At 52.5% G+C, this 21,515-nt stretch overlaps 2 protein-coding genes across 2 annotated transcripts; one reads left to right on the top strand and one right to left on the bottom strand.

The window, feature by feature from the left end:
* Positions 1–600: 600 nt before the first annotated feature.
* Positions 601–7,239, bottom strand: MLF2 (myeloid leukemia factor 2). The gene is made up of 9 exons (XM_071433153.1): positions 7,085–7,239; positions 6,858–6,931; positions 5,015–5,141; positions 4,511–4,546; positions 3,043–3,096; positions 2,530–2,655; positions 2,035–2,194; positions 1,712–1,952; positions 601–1,189 (listed from the first exon to the last, which is right to left on the bottom strand). The coding sequence occupies exons 2-8, from the start codon at positions 6,905–6,907 to the stop codon at positions 1,774–1,776; spliced, it is 732 nt and encodes a 243-aa protein (XP_071289254.1). The 5' UTR covers positions 6,908–6,931; positions 7,085–7,239; the 3' UTR covers positions 601–1,189; positions 1,712–1,773.
* Positions 7,240–14,515: 7,276 nt separating this feature from the next.
* PTMS (parathymosin) lies at positions 14,516–17,728 on the top strand. Its single transcript, XM_071433152.1, has 5 exons — positions 14,516–15,137; positions 15,945–16,016; positions 16,721–16,802; positions 16,951–17,015; positions 17,676–17,728. The coding sequence occupies exons 1-5, from the start codon at positions 15,090–15,092 to the stop codon at positions 17,724–17,726; spliced, it is 318 nt and encodes a 105-aa protein (XP_071289253.1). The 5' UTR covers positions 14,516–15,089; the 3' UTR covers positions 17,727–17,728.
* The last annotated feature ends 3,787 nt before the right edge of the window (positions 17,729–21,515 follow it).

The following is a 21,515-nucleotide window of genomic DNA, read 5'->3' as shown; positions in this document are numbered from 1 at the left end:
GCAAGATTGCAGCACACCACTTCCAAGTGTAAGTCATTAATTGATTTCCTGCCTTCTGTTCCAAATAAACTGATGAAAAGGTTTGTGTAAGAGTGTGTGCCAGTGCACAAAACTGGCTAAGAACCCAGGAGACCTTCCCTGGTCCTATATTCCTCATGCCTCTCAATTTTCACCTAATATTGAAGAAGTTAAGGAAAGGTCATTCATACCGTCAGCCAGGGTTGCAGTGATATAATAAGAAAATAATGGAAATATTCCTTGTCTGTGCAGGAAGCCCAGAGGCCCAATTCAGGGCTGCACAGCTTACCAGGCAGCAAGAAAGACCAACCAATTTCCCTTGAGTGCACAGCAAAACTACATCAATTAGAGGGCATTTTTTTGCAAATGGTGAGTTCTTGGGTCTTCTTTCACAATTTCCATATTGAGCATCATCTCACTCTGTGACTACATGGGAAGGCTGTTAGGCTATTTTCTATAAGAAAAAGCCTGAGAATTTCACACCAAGTTTCTCCTCAGCAATTTTCCAAGGATGTGAAAGAGGTTCCTTAATTCCACAGCAGGCACAGTTAGGTCAGCTGAAGGTAAAGACTGATCCACCAATTCTTTACAGTTTGTTTCTTTATTCAGTAAACATCTAGTTACAAGTTTCACAAATTAAAAAAGTGGGGGAGCTGACTGAAGAGGGGTCAGGGGGCCCACAGGCTGATCCAGCTTTTGTTCTGCTCCTCCCTTCTCCAATGCACACATCCTTCTGCTTCTCCACAGATGCACCAAGGAGCAGCAGGGGAATCGAAGCCTCTGTCCCGGTGAGGGGACTGACAGGAGGTTCGAGCAGAATTCCCTCATATTCCTTTCACAGGGGACTAAACACAAACTTCAGAACCAGCCCAACCCAGCACAGAAAGAGTGGAAAGGATGGAAGAGGCAAGGTGGCAGCTCCTCATGCCCAGCACTACTGGCAGAAAGAACAGAGCCAAGGGACAGCAGAGAGGGAATGGGCAATTAATGTGTTCCTTGCACATCAGTGAGATTCCCCATGCCCCACTGCAGCACCCAAATGGGGTGAAATAGAGCAATGCAGAAGATTAGTTGCTTTGTTTCAATTCTTAAGTGGGAGGGAGGTTAATACTAAATTTGAGGAGGGTCCAAGTGGTGCTTTGAAGGGGCTTCAGAGTTTCACTGTCTGTACCTGGGAGGAAAGGGAATAGAAGACATAAACATAATAAGTGGTGCCTAGAAAGCAGAAGACAGATAAAGACATGTTTAAACCTGATGTGTAGACATCAAAAAAGGGGAAAATGTCCCTTTTCAAGCACTAGTTCACATCCTAGTGAGCCCTATTCAAAGCACAGGAGAGCAGACACCTGCACTTACTTATATTTCAAACTGGATGGACAGCAAATGGTCTCTAAGTTCTATACAATGACAATATAAACACTCCACAGACTGCAATCCTACATCACATCACACTATTCCAGTCATCAGTTAAGGCTGACACCACAGGTCTTTTGTTCATGACAAAGCTAACTTAAACAGCTTCCATCTTCTCCACATTCACACCTTCCCCTGCTCTCTCAAAGCGGGAAAATCCCTTTGCAACTGAAACTTCAAAATAATGAAAGATTAGGGCAAAGAAAAAAAAAAAATAACCCTATGGCTGTAAGAGGCAACCACACAGCAGAAGACAAGGAGGGAACTTGTTAAGACTTACAAGAGCGCGTAGGCAGGTTTGGGGGTGGCCACGCCGCACCCCCCACCAGGTCTGCTCCGAGTTCACCAGTCGTACCGGCGGGACTGTCTGGAGGGAGAATCCTCGGGGCCCTGGATGGCCAGACGAGTCCCTTCGGCCCGCCGGCCGCCGCTGCTGTCGTGGCGCCGGTAATCCAGGCCCCGCTGCGGCCGGAACCGCGACGTCTCTCGCCGCCATTCGTCGTCAAACGCGGCCGCATCACCTGCCAGGGACACACCAGGCTCAGGGGGGGAGGCAGCACCCGGCTTGGCTGGCAGGAGGAGGAGGACACGGGCACTACTCACTTTCGTCCATGTTGATGTAGTCCTGCCTCTCCTCCTGGTCGCCTGTGCGGTGGTTCCGCGAGCGCTGCATGATGTGGGCCCTCTCCCTGATGTGGTGTCCGATGGACATCTGCTCCAAGCCACTGTCCGAGTCCCTTACGGTTCGTCTTGTCTCACGGATCTGGGGGCAGGTTCCCATGTAGAATCAGCATTTTCATTCCTTCTCCCGGCCCCCTAAGGCACCCTGATTCCTGCCTCCAGTATTTCAGGCAATTTGCACTGCCACCCCTCCCAGGATGTCAGACACAACGTTACAAAGAGGGAAGAATGGATTCCCCACTGCCAGCTCTTCCCATTTCCTCCCAGGGGCCCTTGGCACGGTTCAGTGAGTCACAAGAGCACAATGTGCTCCTTGAACTGCAGCTGACTGAGGAGCCAAAGTGCTGTAGGTGGCCACCCACAAAGCCACCAAACGAAGCCTCCCTCTCAGAGCAAAGCCAGCAGCCTCCTCCTTACCCCGCCAGGTGCTGAACGCATCTCTGAGGTCTCCTGATAGACCTTGGGTCCATCCCCCAGGTTGGAATAAGAGATGACAGTTGAGGAGGTAAATGTCTGGCAGTTAGCACCATTTGTCATATGCTCCTGCAAGAAGGAATGGGGAATGGTGGAAAGAAGGGATGAGAGGGAAGAAGAGATGGCATTTAGTTCCTGCTCTACAACGAAGTAAGAAGTTACAATAGGATGAACATAATCCCCATGGGTCTCTTTTTCTGGAGAATACACCTTCCTGTTAAATTAATACTTATTTCTTGCTAAACATCTCCACCCACACACTTCCTTCCTCACCCCTCTCCTCTCCCTGCACTCAGGAACAAGCTCTGTCACTGACTCCCAGTGATGAAGCAAAGCTTATAGCCTTGGCAGGTGTGGCTCAGTCCATCCCAAGCAGCACAGTAAGATAAGAGATGGGATGGCAGAAGCATCCTCAGCACTCCCCTCAATACAGAACGGGTCATGGAGGGTTCTTACCATGTTTCCAATCATGTCGTTCATCATCCCAAACATATCTATAAAGCCACCCGCCTGATAAAAAGGAAAAGAGAGCACAAGAGTAGTCAGTCTGGGAAGAGACATGGGGAAAGAACAACAAACTGTCTGCAAAAGAACCTGCTGCCTAAGAAGAAGAACCTTGATTTTTTTTTTTCACATTCTTTCAGTAGCACAGAAAACAAAACCAAAACAGAATTTAGGGTTGTTGCTCTCTCCATTCTCTCAAGTTGCATTGCCCATGTTCTGGCAAAGGCTGTTCTTTTAGTTTGGATCCAACTGCCAATGCACTGGGGTTTGTGAGCTTGGGGACTCAGCAAAGTTAGGAGAAGAAATCTCAGCATGTGCACTAACAGTGATCATAAGAAAATTTCCACTGATTGTTTTCTTTCTAGCATAACAACAAATTTGCTTACTTTGCCTTACAAACACCTGCCTTTTCCATCCTGTAAACCTGAATGCTGCAGTAACACCCTGGGCCAGCAGGTCTCACAGGTTAATTGTGCAATATGTAAACAAAATTACAATGTCAGCTCAAACTTGCTGATTTCTTTTTTTTTTTGTTTCCTCGAGTAGCCTCTTGTTCTCGTTTCCAGCAGAGCAGTACTCACACACAATGTTATTATGCTTTGAAGTCTATGTGTTTGTAGTCTTATTAATCCTCCTCTGAGCTACAAAAATTCCGGGACACTGGAGTCTCTTTCATTGAGGCAATTGTGCAGAGCAAGACAGCTCTGAAGCTGCTGGATCTGGAATAACCTATTTCCACTGTGTTATTTCGGAGGAAGACGGAGATCAGCACGCTCCAAGTGCGGTGCTCTCACGTACACACAGCCATTCTCATTCCAGCCCTGTTCACCTGAAGAATTCTGCTGGCTTCTCCAGCCTCCTCCACTGGCAAAGGAGGTGCAATAATCCCCTCTGCCTACTGATGGCCAAGTCCTTTCCTCACATCCTCACAGCTCCTCCATTACCTCCAGATCTGCAGCTTCTTTTCAGACATATGAGGTTATTAAGGGACTACCTGCTCTTCCCAGATATTAACTGTCCCAATTCCCATGAAATATTGTACTATAACAGCTTTATGACTTTTCTCTGGTCAAGGTGCAAATACAACCTCCCCATACACACAGAGCTCACAGACAGGATTAAAACATTAGAGGGGAAACAAGGTAAAGGCCTGAAGTAATAAAACAACTCAATGAGAGATCCAGGAGAAACCAGATGCTTCCAGTTTCAGTTCAATACCTTCTTCCCTATTCCATTACCATAAATCTAAAGCTCATCCTGGTCTCCTCAGACATTCCCATCCTCCCTACCTGCTAGGATAGCTGGTCATGCTCACAGATGGCTACATTTTAGCACTGGTTGCACACAGCGCTGATGAATCTCAGTATGGAGCCACTACTTGGAAAGCCTCTAATCTGACCCAGAAAAACAGAAAACTTACCATGCCGAGCATCCCAAAGGGTGAAACAGCTCCTGCCTGCCAGGAGAACAGAAAAACAGAACAGAGAATGACTTTGCAGCAGCCAAACACTAGATCCCCATCAGAACACAGTAATCCTTCTCAGAAACAGAACTGGGAACTCTCAGGCTCTACAAACAGCTCAAAAAAAGCACCCTACAGATTCCTGGGGGTTCGAGCCATATCACCCATAATGAACCAGACACGAGGTGATGCTCCTAAATTTCTCCCCATTGTATGAATTCACATCCTTGATAAACAACATATATTTATTCCCTTCCTCCCGTCCAACCTAGAACACAGTTGCATTCAACACCTTAATACAGGTGGAACAAAGAGGAGGACCAGAACACCACTGCCTAGGAGATTTAGGCAGTGATAAAACCACCGGTGTGGAGGAGAGGGGGTGCCCAGCCCAGGAAGGGTGGGAGACAGAAACAGAGATGAGTGTGAGAGATTCTGGGCTGCACTCAGCCCCTGTGTTACCTGCATCCTGCGGCCAGCCTGGCGAGCGCCAGGGGTGGTGCCGTCGGTGATGCCAAGGAGCGGCCCGAACCCGAAACTCCCGGACAGCATGCGGTTCATGTGCTGCCGGTGCATGGCAAAAGGATCCCTTTGGGAGAGGTGCAGAGAACAAGGGTCAGGACAAAGCCCCATCTAATCCGCTCCTCCCAGCTCTGTGTTATTCTTACACAACCACGCGTCCCTTCCCAAGCTGAAAATTCAGAATCCTGAGACGTCTGTGTTGTCCATGGTGATTACTGGGGCTGGAAGGGATCTCTGGATCCCATCATATTTCTTGTGAGAGAAGGTTTCATAGCACAGAAGCCCTCTCAGGTACTAATTTCTGTCTGCTCAGAAGCAGGTTGGTGTCCTGCTTCAGTACTGCTCTGGAACTGAGTGTGGCCAAGGCCACTCCAGAACCTCACTGCTCTAACACCTTTTGTAGGGAGGTGCACAAAGACCTGCCTGGCTACACTTAATGGATCAGGGAGCAGGAGATCCTGCATATCATCCTCTCACCCCTCCATGTACACAGTCACAAACACTGGACTGCATGGCCTGACACCCCTCTGCCCCCCCCAGGGTTTGAGACCACATACAGCTTTTCCAGATTTGAGGGAGAAAGGGGACAACGACTGGGATCCCAAACTGGTTTTCCCTTCTTTTGCAGCCTCCACTTTGAGGGCTGCACACACTCACACAGGTTGGTGAAGCAAGAGGAGGAAAAGGAGGGTAAGGATAAAGAGTCACAGAATGGGGTGGCCACAATAAGAAACTTCTAGGAAATACCATAGCTTTTTTCCTGCACATCCTGGAGCCTGCAATTATCCCTCTTCAGCATTAATAGCCCAGGCTATTCCTGAGATGACAGAAGGACCCACTACTTAAAACCAATACTTTTCTGTCTCTACTGGAAATGCTTCCCATAATAAAAGCTAGACTCATACCTGCCATGTTAATGAGACCACGCTGTCATTCGGTGAGTAACTGGGACATCAAAGTCTCCTCTCCTGCTAATCTCCTCAAAGCTCATAAAATTCTGGCTTACTATTGATGTCATAAGCAAAAAATTGACTATTCTTCTACATACATAAATTTCACCAAATTTCTAGTAGTGTCTTGTCTAACATAATCAAATTCTTCCTGTACTACAGTCTATTCCTTATCCACTTTGGCAAGGGTTGCCAACTTAGTGTCACTGCCAAAATTTATCAATAGCATCCAATTTCTGTACTGAGGATGGAAACAAAAACATTCAGTGAAAGGAATCCCAGGAAGAGTTCTTGGGACCTTTGTTAGATTTCAATACTCGTGTTTCAAAACTACTCGTTGTTTTCTCTTTACTTTGTTCCTCACAACTTGACAACTGTTTCAGCAGCCTTCTCCAGCTCCATTAATGACTTCCTGTGCAGAACAGCAACAAACACTGGACAGAGCAACAGATTTTATCTATCTCAACTGCAACCCTACTTTGCATAATGAAAAAAAAAATCCTTGCGCAAAGAAAAAGATTAGTTATTATTCCAGCCCTCTCTTCCTCTCAGACAGCTGCGATGCCTTTTGGCCTACTTTATTGCGCTTCGCTCCAAGACCACGCTCCAATATCGCAGGAACGAGACGGACGCGACCCCTGTTCCTCGCGGCGCTGTCCCTCCGGAGGATGTGCGTGTTTGTGCCCAGCCAGCCGCGCCGCCGCGGCGCTCCCGGGGCCCGCCCGGCCTCTGCCCGCCCGGTGGGACGCGGGGGCAGCGCATGCCTCCCCGGGGACCATCCGTGCCGCAGCCCTCCCTCCCGCTCCCCCCGCAGGATGCCCGCCCCGACTCACATGGCAAACATGGGGTCCTCCGGCTCGCCATCCCTCATCAGCCGGAACATGCTTCCCTCGCTCGGGGGCGGCCTCTGCGGAGGGGACAGGGCGGTGAGCGCAGCCGGCCTGAGGGCGGGCAGGGGCGGAGCGCCGGAACCGGCCCCCGCCCCGCCCCGCCCCGCCCCGCTAGCCCGGGCAGGTGATGGCAGCGCTCCCCCCCGCCCCCGCTCCCGGCCCGCCCGTACCTCGCCGTGCCTGCCGGTGTCGGCGGTCCCGGTTCGGCGCAGCCCGAGCCCCCGGGCCGCTCACGCCTCCGCGCCCATCGCGCCCCGGACCGCGCTGCCCCCGCCCCGCCTGCGCCGCGCATGCGCGCCCGCCCCGGGGCGGGCGCGGGCGGGGCGGGGCCGCCGGCACAGCGTCCCCTGGCGGCCCCCGCGGGCAGCGCCCCCGGGCCGCAGCTCCTGCCGGGCAGCCCGGGAATGGGAATGGGAACGGGAACGGGAATGGGTGGTGACAGAGGTACCGGGCAGGCCCCATCGCTCGCACAGCTTCCCCAGCAGGGGCAGCGCGGGGGCAGGCACTGATCCCTTCTCTCGGCGGACCAGTGACAGGACTCGTGGGAATGGCCTGAAGCTGTGTAAGGGGAGGTCTAGGCTGGATATCAGGCAAAGGTTTTCACCCAGGGAGTAGCTGGGCACTGGAACGGGCTCCCCAGGAAAGTAGCCACAGCACCAAGCCTGACAGAGTTCAAGATGTGTTTGGACAGCATGCTCAGGCACATGGTGTGACCCTTGGTAATGGTCCTGTGCAGGGCCAGGAGCTGGACTCCAGGATCCTGATGGGTCCCTTCCAACTCAGAATATTCTGTGATTCTGTAGTAACCCCTGTGGCTCGTGGCCAGCTGGTTCCCAGCCAGAGTCCACAGCGTTGCCCGGCTGCTGCAGAGGCAGCACTTATCATCCAGGCTTCCTGCACGGCATGGGCATGTAGGAGGCACCCACAGAGCTGCTGGGCCGCGCTGAGCACATGGACAGCGAGTGCACGCAGTGCTCTGCTGGTGGAAGCAGGCAGGATACTTTGTGAGCCAGCTATGGGTCTTCACTGATCCTGGACAGCCACTGGGAATCACAGGCAAAGAGTAGGTATTTGTGTGTACCCACAACAGTGGTGGGGAATCCCCAGAAAGCAGGGGGATGACACCTCTGTCACCATGTCTGGGGAATGCTGGCTGCCTTCAGCCCCACTGGATTACAGGGAAGGGAGCAGTGACTCATCCCAGCTCCAGCCCAGGGCACGCTTCCTCAGTGCTGCTTCTGTTGACTCTTGCATCCGGCCCACCGTGTGCAGGAGCCAGGCTGGACCCATGCCAGAGGACTGGAAATAGCAGGTTGCAAGAAGTGGTTGAGAAATTGAGCTTCTGAGCTGTGGCAGGAGCCATGTCCTTGGATTTTGGAGTCTGACAGAGGAAAATGACCCAGTAGCATGGTTCACGTGTGGAATGCATAGAGGACTTGGCAACACTTCTTGCTCCAGCAGGTCTCAGAACTGCTTGGTATTGAGAAAGAAACCTCTCACGGGAGGGCCCCTGCCTTTGTGCATGCAGAAGGCTCTTCAGAAGTCCCTTCTGTGCACAGTAATTGCATTCTGCAGAGGCTGAAACCAAAACATCCACAATAGGGGAACTGTCGGCAGCACAATGGTGCAGGATCATGAGGTGGACACAAGTCCTATGGGCAGGGCACGGGTTAAGCAGGGCCAAACCTCTTGGAGGGAGGTTGTTCACAAGTGAGCTGCTGAAACAGCTCCTGTCACCAGCTCAGAGCTCATCCGTGAGTGCTGAAGTTCACACAAAGCCCTTGTTGGCGCTGCCTCAACCTCTCTGATGCTACTTCTGCAAACCTGAACCATCCTTCAGAGACCTCCAGTCTGGAAAGCCTTTCCTGTCTGGTGTGTTTTCCTTTTGCTCTGAGGTGCTCTTGGTGTTTGATTGGAGTGTGGAGTTGACCTCCAGTGTCAGGATGCAAAGGGAGGTAAAGATCTTCTAGGGCAGAATGTAAACATCTCTTTCGGTTTTCTTTTTTTTCTTTCTTTCTTCTTTTCCCCAGATCTGGGATAAAATAAATTGCTGTCCCCTGGATACCAGTGATCCTCCCACTCCTGCAATGTCCCAGAGATGGTAGGGCTCTCTCAGTTTTTCCAAATTAAAGGTCAGGCATTGCTGCCTTCAAACACAGAGGGGAAAGGAACAGAAAAGAGTCTGGAACAAACACTGCTCTGCAGATCCCTTTTCTGTCCCTAATGCTGCTCCTCTGCAAGTGCAACCCAAGGGCTGGGTTTGTGAGACTGGGGGCTGAGGCTGTGCCTCTCCCTGGGTATTTCTGCAGCCTTACAGGCACTCCTTACCCCTGATGGACACCTTACCAAAGGCTGCATTTCCGGGGCCATTGCCAGTTCAGCAAACCTCGAGGGAGCCTTGCTTGCAGAGAGTTACGCTGGTGGCAAACGCTGCGCGAAACCCTGGAAGGAGGAATTAGAACGGCAACCTTTTCGTGGAATGTGGACAAGGTCTGAGGAATGCAGGATCTGCGGCTGCAGTGTTCCTAGGAAAGGTTTCTGCCCAGCACTCACCGCGTTATGCCCGATGTGCTCCAAGGGGATGGCCATTGGGATGTGAAAGAGAAGCAAGGCTCCCATCTTGCTCCTCTCGCACTCTCCATTCAGGCCGCTCCTCTTTTCACCGTGAATCAAAACCATTATGTCTCTCCGCTTCCTTTCTCTCTCTTCTTCCCCTTGGAGCTGCCCAGGTTGTGCTGGGGGCGGGGGAAGGGCAGGAGGCGAGCGAAGGGCAGAGCGGGAAGCGATGAACGCCGCCGCTGCCCCCGCCCCGCCTCGCCCGCCCGCGGCCCCCCCGGCGGCACGGCCGGCCCGGAAAGCGAACCGAGCGTCATCCCGAGTGGGGAAGGCAAATAAAGGCAGGGTGGGACACCGAGCCTTGTACCTGCTGCCGGCACGGACCCAGCATTTGGGCCGGGAAGGCAGAAACAGCTGCGGGGGCCCCGTGGCCGCCTGAAGACAAAGAAATCCTCGTTAGCAGGAGCCAGAGCTGCCCACAGCCACCTCCTCATTGGCTCCCTTCGTCTGTGCCTCTTACGTAATCCTCACCCAACAAGCAACTCTGACCTCAATGAAGGGCACCCTGAGTGAAGGACAGCTCTGATTTGATCCTCAAATGTGAAAATTCGTATTTGGGAGGCTGCAGCCAGCTTGTGGTGGCTGCAGCTTGCGATTACTTTCAGAATATTTTGCTCGTGTTAAGAGTGTGTCTGTCACACTGTGAGCGAGAACCACGACCTCCATCTGTGCTGCGTTAGCAAAGAGAGGCTCACAAAAAATCACGATTGAAAACATCCCTCCTCTTTCTAGTCTTCTGACAGGCTGTGTCACCCCTCGTCATTCCCTTCTCCTCCTTTTACTTCTTCTCCTTGTGTTACCTACCTACCCTGTTTCCCAGCCCTCCTGCAGGGCTTATTTAAATATGCTGCCTCTCAGGAAGCCATTTCCCAATGAAAAGTTGGCCCGTGGTTGAATTCTTGGGTATTTCCCCTTAAATTCGGTATAGGGCATCGTGAAAGAAGAACAAAGCAGATTATCTACCGGGATTTTTAATGGACACAGTACAGCAAGATGAACAGCGTGGGTTAAATACATAAATGCATTCAAACACATTCCCTCTGCACACTGAGATTTTGCTACTTTTGCTGTGAGTGAAAGGACAGATATTTTGTATTCAGGTAAATCTAAGAAAATTTAATGCAAATTCACATCCTCCTGCTCTTTTGTTATTCAGCAAACAGTTTGGAAGTGGTTTGGAACCACTTAGGAGTTAGCTCAGTAAATATAATTCTTAAAATACCCAGTTATTGTGTTTTGCTTTTGCTCAGAAAATGGCTCGCAGTTAGGTAGTTCAGCCTTCAAAATAAACACAAAAGTCACCATCCTGTCTGCCCCCATCAGAACACAGTGACATGACTAGCAAGGTAATAGACCAAAATGCATAAATAATTGCTTCTAGGTGCATTCACCCCGCATTTGCTGGGAGCAGAAGAATAGATACCACGCATGAAAGCCCAAACACATCTCAGCCACGTGCTCACGTATGATGGCACACGCTGGCGAGCTCAGTGCACGCCTCAGTAGAAAAGTACCATGCTTTCCACACTCACAGCAATAAGAGAATGTAACAGAGGGAAAGTATCCCCTCCATACCCAAACAGGTATGTACTGCACCTAAACACATGCGCACACCCACATAAACACCAAGCACAAACAGGGTACAGCACCGAAATTGTGACACTGGACGGAGAAAATGACATTCCCATTGTTGTCTGTGCTGCAGGCAGACACGGACAGTGTCTGTTCCACACAATGATCTGTCATGTAACTTCTGCACCTCCCTCATTTTGTCTAAGGATCTCAGTCCCCGAAAAGGATGGAATATATTCTGCTGAGCTGGCAAAGCAACTACAGACAAAGACTAGAGAACACACTGAGCAGGGACTGGCATCTGCAGAGTGCACAATGAGTGTACTTGCGTTTGCAACAAAGGGGAGAGCACAGATGGGAGAGAGGAGCAGAGGAAAGCTGCAGATCGATCTGGCAGGCGAAATGCAGAGTGGCACAGATCAGGTGGAGGAGCAGGAGCCACAGGGAAGAGCTAGGTGAGACAGTCAGTGGATACCCTCAGGGCTTGAGGGAAGCAGCTGCACACTAGAAGCCCAGGGAATCTCACCACCGGGATCCAAAGGGCAGGAAGAGTCAGAATGCAGAAACAGGCAAGAATTTCACAAAGAAGAATTTCACGTTGGATTTAAGGGGGAAAGCATAGTTGATACAACCATGCAGGGCAAAATGGGACATGAGAAAAACAAAGGAGAGGATGTGAGATGAATTTTGTACATAAGATACAGGATGTTACAAAGAGAAGCCAGGGAGAGGGCCATGGGAAGAGTGCTGCCAAGAACACAGGTAGGAGACAAATACCAAGAAGCAGCGGGTGAGGGAAAAATTGCAAAGGGGATGGGGTGGGGAGCATGGAAGGGACAATGTGAGGTTGCAGACTGCAGGTGCTGGGGAGGAAAGGAGAGCTCGCTGCTGCCATGCCAGCTTGCAGTGCTGACCCCACAGTTCCATCCCACAGGTTGCTGGAAACAAGCTCCCCTTGCACAAACAGGTGTTTGTCTGTTTGCATCCGTGGGTGCGCAGTCTGTGTCAACACGGAGCTTTGGGCACGGGAACATCTCTGAACATAATCCTTTGCTTTCTCCCCTCTAGGATGTTGTGTCAAGGCCTGTTTGTGCATTAATGTGAAGATGTCTTTGCCAAGGGATATGTGTCAATGCAATTTTGTGTGTTCAGTGGTTGAGTGTGTAAAGGAAAAGGATCCTGGAAAAAAAATCCTGGATCGGTGAGGAAAACAGCAGAGCAATGAACCACACACCTTGTGACAAACAGAAGCAGAGAGGAACAACATCTGGCCACTATATGGATTATTTGGGGTCCTATTTCTAGGTGTATATCTAGAAATTAAGATTTTCTTCATGCAAAAGAGAAGGATGAAAAAGGGGTACTTGAGCCAAACCAGGGCTGGAATGCTGATAGCAGCTAGACCTGAGAAATTGGCCAGATGGGTTTTGTGAAACAGTAGGGGGAAAAAAATTAGTTCATGCATTTTCATAATTTGGTTTATTTTGGTACTAGTCTAGATGTGTGTGTGTCTAGAGTTACAGGACTGTTTTTGGGGCAGACACTCTGTGCTGTGTGTAGCCGGGAAGAACGTCAATTAGTCAGATCATGAGAGAAGCAGCTGTAGCTGTGGAGGAGACAAGATGGCAAGGTGGGGACCTTCTACCTCCCTGTCACACAGATCACAATTTATCCAATCTCTTTCATACTTTCCTTCAGGAGATATGTACTCAGTGTGCTGTGTTCCAGGAATACCAATGGCTTTTGCTGTTAAATGCTCTAACTGAGACACATTCGATTAAACTCAAGAGCATCAGCTCTAAATCCTGACTTTGCACAGAGGCTGAGTTTGCATCTGGAGGACAAGAAGGGCTTGTGCACCTCAATACATTTTCCAACCAGATGGGTTAATAACCTTGCCTTGCACCTGTGAGAATGACTGTGTACATGCGTATGTGAAAAATGCGTATTTAATGATTGGCTTTTCGCAAATATTAAAATGAATATTATATGTGTTGTGTTAGAAAGTAATGCTGTATTAATTCTCTTAAGTAGTGTGTTAAATATAGTTTTAGGCTATTAAAAATGTTAAAATAGAAACTATGCTATGTAAGATACTTTTTTTTGTAAAGAAAGGACTCACACTGAGATAGCAGCCACAGGACACCTAAATCTTTCAGAGAAAAAGAATTTATTGCCCTCTTATCAGAAGAAACGAACTTCTTCCTGCCTCGAAGGCACTGTTAGGATTTAGAGGAAGAAGTTGACCATGACCAGACAGAATCCCGTATTTGAATGGAATTTATGCATCATGTATGAGGTGTATGAATATGCAACAGGCTATTGTTTTTAAGGGTTAATCCTCTGTTAACGTGTGTCGTGCTGCCCAGAAAAAGGTACCCGGAGTACCCGGACGTCCGTAACTCTTTGTCTCTATTGTCTCATATTGTCCTAATTCAAATTGTCCAAATTATTATTACTCTAATTGTATTGCTATTTTTATAACCATTTAATTACTATTAAACTTTTAAAAACAAGTGATTGGCATTTTTCACACGTACATCTGTACACGCTCAGTTCTGTATGTAGGTAGGCCTGCAAATTTGTGCAGATTTATTTTCTTTTTTCTTTTGTATGAGCCTGTGACGAAGAGCGGGACAATATAAACCCTCTGGGAAAGGTGAAGGGAATTTAGTCATCCCAGTCTGTTCAAGCTGATAACCAAAGGCCTGAAGAGCGGCTACAGGAACATCTGTTTCATTAGCAACAAATCCCTGCAGTTTCAAGTCACCACCTGCGGTTCCCCAGGAAGACCTTTGGCTAAAGAGAGACCCGGAGTCGGGAGATGATCCTTCCCAGCCCGGAGAGAGGCCCCGGCAGAATGTCTGCCGGACTCCGGGCCCGAGGCGGGCGGCAGGGGTCAGTGTAGTCCGCCGTGCGCTGCCCGGCCGGTGCCCGGGAGCGGGAGGTCAGTGCCGGGCGCGGCAGAGCCGAGCCCACCGGGACAATTCCCGCGCCCTCGCGCGCCTTCCGCTGCCCCACGTGCCAGCGGCCCCTCCCGCCTCGCACTGCGCCAAAGGGCCCCGCACCCCCGCCCCACTGCCCGCCGCCCCAGCCAATAGGAAACCTGTTGCCAGGCAGACAGCTCATTTGAATGGCCCAATCAGGCGTCCCGGCCCCAGCCCCTCCTTATATGGGGACCGGGGGATGCGATCGCTAATCCGCCCCCCCGCCGCCGCCGGCTGCCCCGCCCACTCCCTCCGCGAAGCACCACCCACCCCTGCCCGAGGCCCCGCCCACTCCCTCCGCCGCGCGCAGAGCGCGGGAAAAGCGCCCGGCGCTGGGCGGGCAGGCGGGGGGGAGAAGGGGAGGGGCGGGAGGAGCCCCGCCGCCGGGAGCGCTTCCAGCGGAGGAAGGGCGGGCAGCTGGAGTGGAAAATTCCAGGCAGGAGGCCGCGTGTCGCCAGCGCTGCCCTCCCACACGGCCCCGCAGCGCCGCTTCTCGCCTCCCCCGGATTCCTCCTGGAGAGCCAGCCAGCCTGTACGGGCGGCTCCCCGGGCGTGCTGCAGGCAGAGGGCTCGGCTCCCTTCCCCTCCCCGGACACTTCCCGTCGGAGCCGCAGCACCGCGGAGCGGAGCGGGGCTTTCGGCTGGCCTCGACGGGGCCGTGCGGCGCCTTGCGGGGACCCGCGGTGCGCCCCCGCTGCCGGGCGGCCGCAGCTGAGCGCACATTGTTCTAGCGGCCCGTCCCTCTCCCCTCCCTCCTCCGCCTCCCGTCCCTCTCTCCTCCCTCCCCAGGTCCCTCCTTCCCTCGTCACCGGCGCTGTATAAATCCCCTGCCCCGGCGGATCCCCCCACCGCGGGAGACCCTGGTACTTTGGCCCCCGGGGCGGGATCCTGCCGCCGTCTGCGGACCGCTGGGACTTTGTCGCTGACCCCTTCTCGCTCTCGCCCTCCCTCCCTCGCACAGTTCCCACCGGCCTCTTCCCTTCGCAACCAGGGGACCAGGATGTCGGAAAAACGCGTTGAGGAGGCACCGGCGGAGCTGAGCGCTAAGGTGAGACACCTCCCTCCCCTCCCGCTCCCCTCTTCCCACCCTCGCAATCGGCGGCGCTCCCGACGGGAGGGGAGGGGAGGGAGCGGGCTCGGCGGGGGTGGCGGGGGGGGGGGGGGGGGGGGGGGCGCGAGGGCTCCGTGAGGTGCCCTGGCGGCGGGGGGCGCGCGCGGCCCCTTCGCGCGCGCCGCCCGGCCAATGGGGGGCGGGGGCGGGGCGGGGGGGGGGCCCCGAGGGCCCTCGCGCCCCCCGCCCCGCCCCCGCCCCCCATTGGCCGGGCGGCGCGAGCGCGCGCTGGGTTCGGCTCCGCTCGGCTGCGATCGGAGCGGGGTCGGCGGGAGGGAAGGGGGGGGCGGCGGGAAGCGGTGTCACGGCGGAGCAGGGGGAAAGTTGTGTGGACACAAAGCAAAGCGCGGGCCCTCGGGTGGCGGGGAAAGGAGGAGGGAGGGGTGGAATGGACAGATGGAGAGAGAGAGGTCCGGAAACGCCTCGATCCTACGGGCAAGGTTGCCTTTTTTTTTTTTTTTTTTTTTTGGTAATAAATCGTTAAAACTCTTCCGTGCCACTTCTGGTTTCCACACGCGTGTGCGGGCTAAAAGTAGCTGTGACGCGCGTTCGCTGTGCTGTTTTCCTTTGTCAGGCGGGCGGATTTAACGCCTAATATGTCTTCTCCTCGCCCGCTATGCCGCCTCTCCTCCGAGCCTTCTTTGTCTAGGCATCCCCGTCCTTTATTCTTTTATTGCCGCTGACCGCCGGAATGTTGTTGGTTTTCCCTCCCCCCTTCCCCCCCGCACCTCGTTTCATATCTAGGAAAGGAAAGAAAAGAAGGAAAAACTCGAAGAGAAAGCAGTCCACAAAGAAAAGAAGAAGGAGATAGTAGAGGTGAGGCTCTTCTGAGGGACGGATTTGGTGACGTCGGGGAGGTTTTTGTGCTCGCTGTGGGTTGCAAATAGGAAGGGAATATGGGAGATGAAGAAAGAGAGCAGGCAAAGAGAGATCCAGCATAAGAGGTAGAGTGAGCTCTTGGATAATTGTGGAGAATGGGCCTTGAAGGACTTGGTGTAGTCAGCACAGCCCATGGGGGAGAAAAAAGGTCAAAGAAGGGAATGGAGCACAAGTGGGAGAATGTGGCACGGGAGATGTGGTCCTGCGCCCACTGGGGTATCCCAAGGTGCACAAGGAGCATGTGTTGGACAAGGTGAGGGGAGGAGCAGTGAGGAAAGGCACAGATTGATGGAGGTCGGGAGGGATCTGGAAGCAGATGTACCATGAGCCTCGGCTAAGTCATTAGCCTGTAATCAGAGGGATGCTGTGGTTGTTGGGAGGGATGGCAGCAGCTCATCGGGATGTAAGACAAGGAGCTTCGTGTTGTTGGGGATGGACTGGAAGGATTGGCTTTGTGAAGGAAGGCTGGTTGGGAGGAGTGTACAGCAAGGGTGGTGGGAATAACGGTGTCAGAGCAACAATGCACTCAAATGCATACCTGGAGTGGCTGGAGCTCTGGAACTTGTTGTGCTTGTAGCAAAGAGCACGTGGAAATGTCATCCTGGCACCAGTTTCTGCTCTGACCAGTTTGTTTCATTCAGGATGAGGAGAACGGAGCTGACGAGGATGATGAAGAGAATCCTGATGATGTGGATGAAGAAGAAGGTGGTGATGAGGATGAAGGTAGGGAAAATTGAAGGAATAGGAGGCTGCAGAGGAATAGAGGATTGTGGAGGGAAATTCTCTCTCTGATCCCTCTTGACTGTGAGATTACATTCCCTTAAATGCTGCTTCAGTTTAACCCTGATTTTCCTTTCTTGCTTGTGCTTAGAAGCAGATGAGAATGGGCAGGAGCAGGATGGCCACGCAGAGAAACGATCTGCAGAGGAGGAGGAGGTGAGCAGTAGTGTGAGAATAATGGAGGGGAGAGGGAATGGGGCTACTTGCTGTTTGTTGAGCAAATCCATGTGGATGCTGCTGCTGAGAATCTCAGATAGGCTTCGGGTCTCACTGCTTCAGGAGCAGATGGGTAAACAAATCTGATGTGGTGAGGGGATTGTAAATCATTGGTGGATGCTCCTTGTAGGATCCAGGTCCTTGCACCAGCAGTTGTGGTGCTGAGAAAGTGAGAGAGTCAAGGTGCTGGAGGTTGCGCTTGGCATTGACCTCTGAACTACCTGTGTCTTCTGGGCTTCAGGCCGGGAGGTGGACTTGTAAGGGTGTGGTGACTGAAGGGTCTGGTCTTCCACATTAAGGGCAGACCCTGAGGTCTGTCTGGAGTGGTGTGAGCCTCGGCTTCTTACACCTCCTGGAAGTAACAGCATGGGCATGGTGTCCCTCTGGATGGAACTGTCCACATCTTAACCACAACCAACAGAACAGCTGTGTCAGGCACTCCAGGGTGCTTTAGAGGGGAGTGGATTTGGGGTGGGCCTAACAGAGATTTCCATATGGAGGAAAGAGCAGCAGTTAACAATTCTGTGGAGAAATTATGTACCTTGGGGTGCTGACTGTTTGATGGTAACTCCTTCTTTTTCCTCTCTGTGGCTGATGCAGGATGAAGTGGATCCAAAGAGACAGAAGACAGAAAACGGCTCTTCAGCTTGAATCCTCCCCTCCCATCTCCCCTGTTCCGTCCATCTCTCTTCCTCCATTCCAGCCTGTGCTTGCACTGCCCGTTAGCCTCTGGCTTCACACAATCTCAGATGAGGAAAGATTAGAAATGCTCTCAGACGGGGAAGACAGCAGTTCCCTTCTCACCCAAAGACCTGGCCTGTCCATGGTATCATTCCCCAGCTGAATTATCCCTGTCCCTGCATCCCTTCACTGCACCCCGCTTCCCGGTGCTCCTCTTCCCTCAAGAATCTCATGGTTTCCTGGGCACACAACCTCGCCAGGCGCTTCACGTGGCAAAGCCCCTCCCATCCCCTTGTCACCTGTCCCCTTGTCACCTGCCCGCCTGTTTTTGTCACTGGTGTGAGATTCTTGAGAGCTCCCGCCCCCCCCCCGGCCCTGCTGCCAGAGCTCCTCCCTGAGCCAGGAGGTGCAGGCACAGATCTCATGGTGCATTCCCCAGCCCCAGGCCTCTTCTCATCCTGCAGCTTTCCCGCTGAACCCTGAGAGACAAAGAATATTACAAGCAAATAATGGTTGTATTAAGCGACACACGGAGACAGGATTTATTTTAAGCTTTTCTTTTTTTTTTCCAAGTTTACATGACAGCAAGCTGGCCCTCGTGAATTTTTCGGAAGATAAGGGTTGCTTTTATATATGAATTTCATCTGAGCTGTGTATTTTTTTAATTTGGAGGCTTTTTTAAAACAAATCAAGAGAGACACAATTGGGGACCAAACTTTGATTTCCATTTTTTCCCTTCAGATTTTTCTTGTGACCATTTTTTGTAAATTAAAGGCAGTATAGCCACAGCGTTTTCTATGGCACAGACATCACGAGGATGATAGATATAAATATATATATTGTTTTCAACAAGCACTGTAAATAAAAGCGTTTAAAAATGTTTCAAACCGCTGGTGTGCATGGCTGTGCGTTCACATCCTGCAGGGCTCGGTGGGAGTTGTGGGCAGAGGGGGTGGCCAGCCCGGCAGTGGGTGGAGAGGGGAGCCAGAGGGTGATCAAGGGGCGTGTGTTGGGTGTTTAGGGGCCCCTTGTTGGGGCCACAGCGAGGGCACGGCACAAACGCAGGACGAGGCTCCGGGGCTGTCCTGAGTCTCTTGAAAGTGCTGCTGGGCAGAAGGGGTTTGGGAAGGGAAGCAGGCTGTGGCTGCTGGCTGTAGGCCGGCCCTGCTGCCCGTGGCCCCTGCCCTGGCGGCCTCCAGGCGTGACTCACCCGGCTCCAGCCGCAGCGGCCGGGAGCGCTCCGAGAGGCGGCAGCTTCGCTTTTGTCCCACCGCCTGCCTTGGGGAGAGCTGTCAAGCGTTTGTCTTTTTATCTGAGCAGACCTTTAAAGCTGCCGTTCGTGTTTCTTCTCTTTGAACCCGCGCTTTGGCAGCCGCGCAAGGAGCCACCGGGAGCTGTAAATAATCCCAACTTTTGTGTCGGCGTCAGCGGCTTTGTGCTGCTCCGGCTGCGGCGGCGGGTCGCCTCTGGGAGCGACAACACTCGCTCGTCTCCAGAGCGGCAGAGCATCCGCGCCATTCTCTCCCGGTGCGGGGCTGGGCAGAGGGGCAGAGCTGCTGCCAAGCTCCGCTGCCCGGGGGGTCACCCTGCATCCCGCAGCCCGCTCCCGGTGGAGCTGCCGGCCCTGGAGCCGCGGCCAGCGGGGGCTCCCTGCCCCGGGAGCGGCGGTCCGAGAGCAGCTCCAGCCCGGGAGTGACCCGCACCGCCCCTGCCTGCTCCCGCCGGGATCCTTGGGCTGCTCCAGCCCGGGAGAGACCCGCACCGCCCCTGCCTGCTCCCGCCGGGATCCGTGGGCTGCTCCAGCCCAGGAGGGACCCGCACCGCCTGGTATCCATGGGCTGCTCCAGCCCCTGCGTACCTCGGATCCGCCCTGGTGCCATTTGGTATGCCCAGCGTCCTTCCATTAAAAAAAAAATTACAGATTCTAGTCTCTGCTCCAGATTTGGGCAAGTCCTCAGGACTTCCCCAAACTTTCTGCTTGGTAGCCAGCTTTTACTGCTCAGTGCTGAAGCCGAATTATCAGTGGGTGATAGCATCTCTGCACAGGCAGATTAGAGTTTTCATACTTCCTCCCCACCACCCGTGCAGCGCCTGGCTGGGGGTAGTGAAAAATGTGCTTGCTAATGAGAAGTTATGGAAGCATAATTCCATCTCTGCTTCCTATATGGATGCAACAGCAGTACCACTGGCTCTATCCAGGCAGTCATCCAGAAGGAAGTGGGGCAGCAGCTTATTGTTAGACCAGCACTAGCAATGTGAGCAGCCACCCTTCCTTTCCTCTGAGGGAAATACTGCAGGACAGAGGGAAGTGACAAAGGGCTGCCAGGCAGCTTCTCCATGTCTCTATGGGCCCCTTGGCTCCCCAGTTTCTACTATTTCTTCCGCCTAACTCATTTTTATTGAACACCTTTGTCATCGTCTGTGGATAGTTAGAAGATACAGCTAGAGATACAGAAATAGAAAAATATCTGCTTTGGGTTTTTTTCATGTTGGTGACCTGCAGGGCATCATCTCTGACTTGAGGTGAGGGCTACAGATAACACAGTAGAAAATCACTCAGTTTGTTCCTTTCCTGTAGATCTGCAAAGATCCATGCTGAATCCAGTAGTATTTTGGCTGACAGAGTGAGCCCAGCAAACAGTGGCACAGGTTTCCAGTAAGAGTTGAGGATGCAGGGCTTTGCACTGTGCCTCATTTCCAGCCTGCCTGTGTGCTTGGTTTGTGTCCGAGCCTGCAGGTTTATCCATCTTTCAGCCTGATTCTTCTCCCACAATGAGATCAGTCGTGTGGTGCTGGTGTCAGCAGGGTAAGAACAAAGCCTGTGTTCACCAGTGATTCCTCAGAAATTATGAAGCCTTTTCGGGGCCTTATTCGCCTTCCTCGTCCCTGTGCTAATTCTCCGCTCATTTCATTTAATTCCTGTGGCCATCTGTTAACCTCATCAGCTGGGGGCAGAACTCCCTCAGCTGTCCCCTCCTTGCTTCCCATGGAACCTGCTGCGAGCTCACAGCAGATCTGCTCCTGCCAGCCAAGCAGCGCCGGAGATTTCCTTCTTCCTCCTCCTCCTCCTCCTCCTCCAGGTCTGCTTGCTTTGAGGGAATTGTGGAGGTGTCGCTGTCGTGCTCTTGCAGGCTCTGCTAACTTCCCTCTAGACTGACAATTTCTGCTTCTGATGGCCCTTTGGTGTGGTCTGGAAAAGCAAACGCTGGCACCAGTGCAGAGAGCAGGTAGAGCCCCCTGTGGGGAGGTCTTAGCTGGGTCCCTGTCCTAGCTTGGATGAGTGAGTGAATCCCTTGCTCCTCAGCAGGGGTCACTGGACAGGTGGGACCTGGGCCCACCAGAGTGATGAGCAAACCTCCTGAGGGCTGCTATGGTTGTGAAAGGGGTGCCAAACCTATGGGGACAGCTCTGGCTGCTGCAGATGACCAACAATGCTGCCTTGTTGGGTGAATAAAACCAGCTGTAGCTCTGGAATCAGCTCTGATGTGACCAAGAGAGTTGGGGATCTTGAGACGTCCCTTTCCACCTACCAATTTCTGTGATACATGAAGAAATAGAGGCCTGCCATTGAAAATGTGAGCTGAGTCTGAAGATATTTTGAAGTGCTGAGCCCAGAAATAAATGCTCTTTGTATCTTATAGCTATCACCTGCTCATTTCCCCTTAGGCAAATGATCCTCTCTGCCCAGCTTCTTTGTCTTTCACACCAGTTTTATCTCTACAGATGATACAAGAGTGGAATAATCAAAACCATCACACG

Source organism: Agelaius tricolor, unplaced genomic scaffold (genome assembly GCF_023055355.1).
Source record: "Agelaius tricolor isolate 1412-34295 unplaced genomic scaffold, bAgeTri1.0.p SCAF_9, whole genome shotgun sequence".
In the NCBI taxonomy this organism is placed as follows: domain Eukaryota; kingdom Metazoa; phylum Chordata; class Aves; order Passeriformes; family Icteridae; genus Agelaius; species Agelaius tricolor.
The sequence above is the reverse complement of the archived record's forward strand: the minus strand, read 5'-3'. Positions and strand labels throughout refer to the sequence as shown.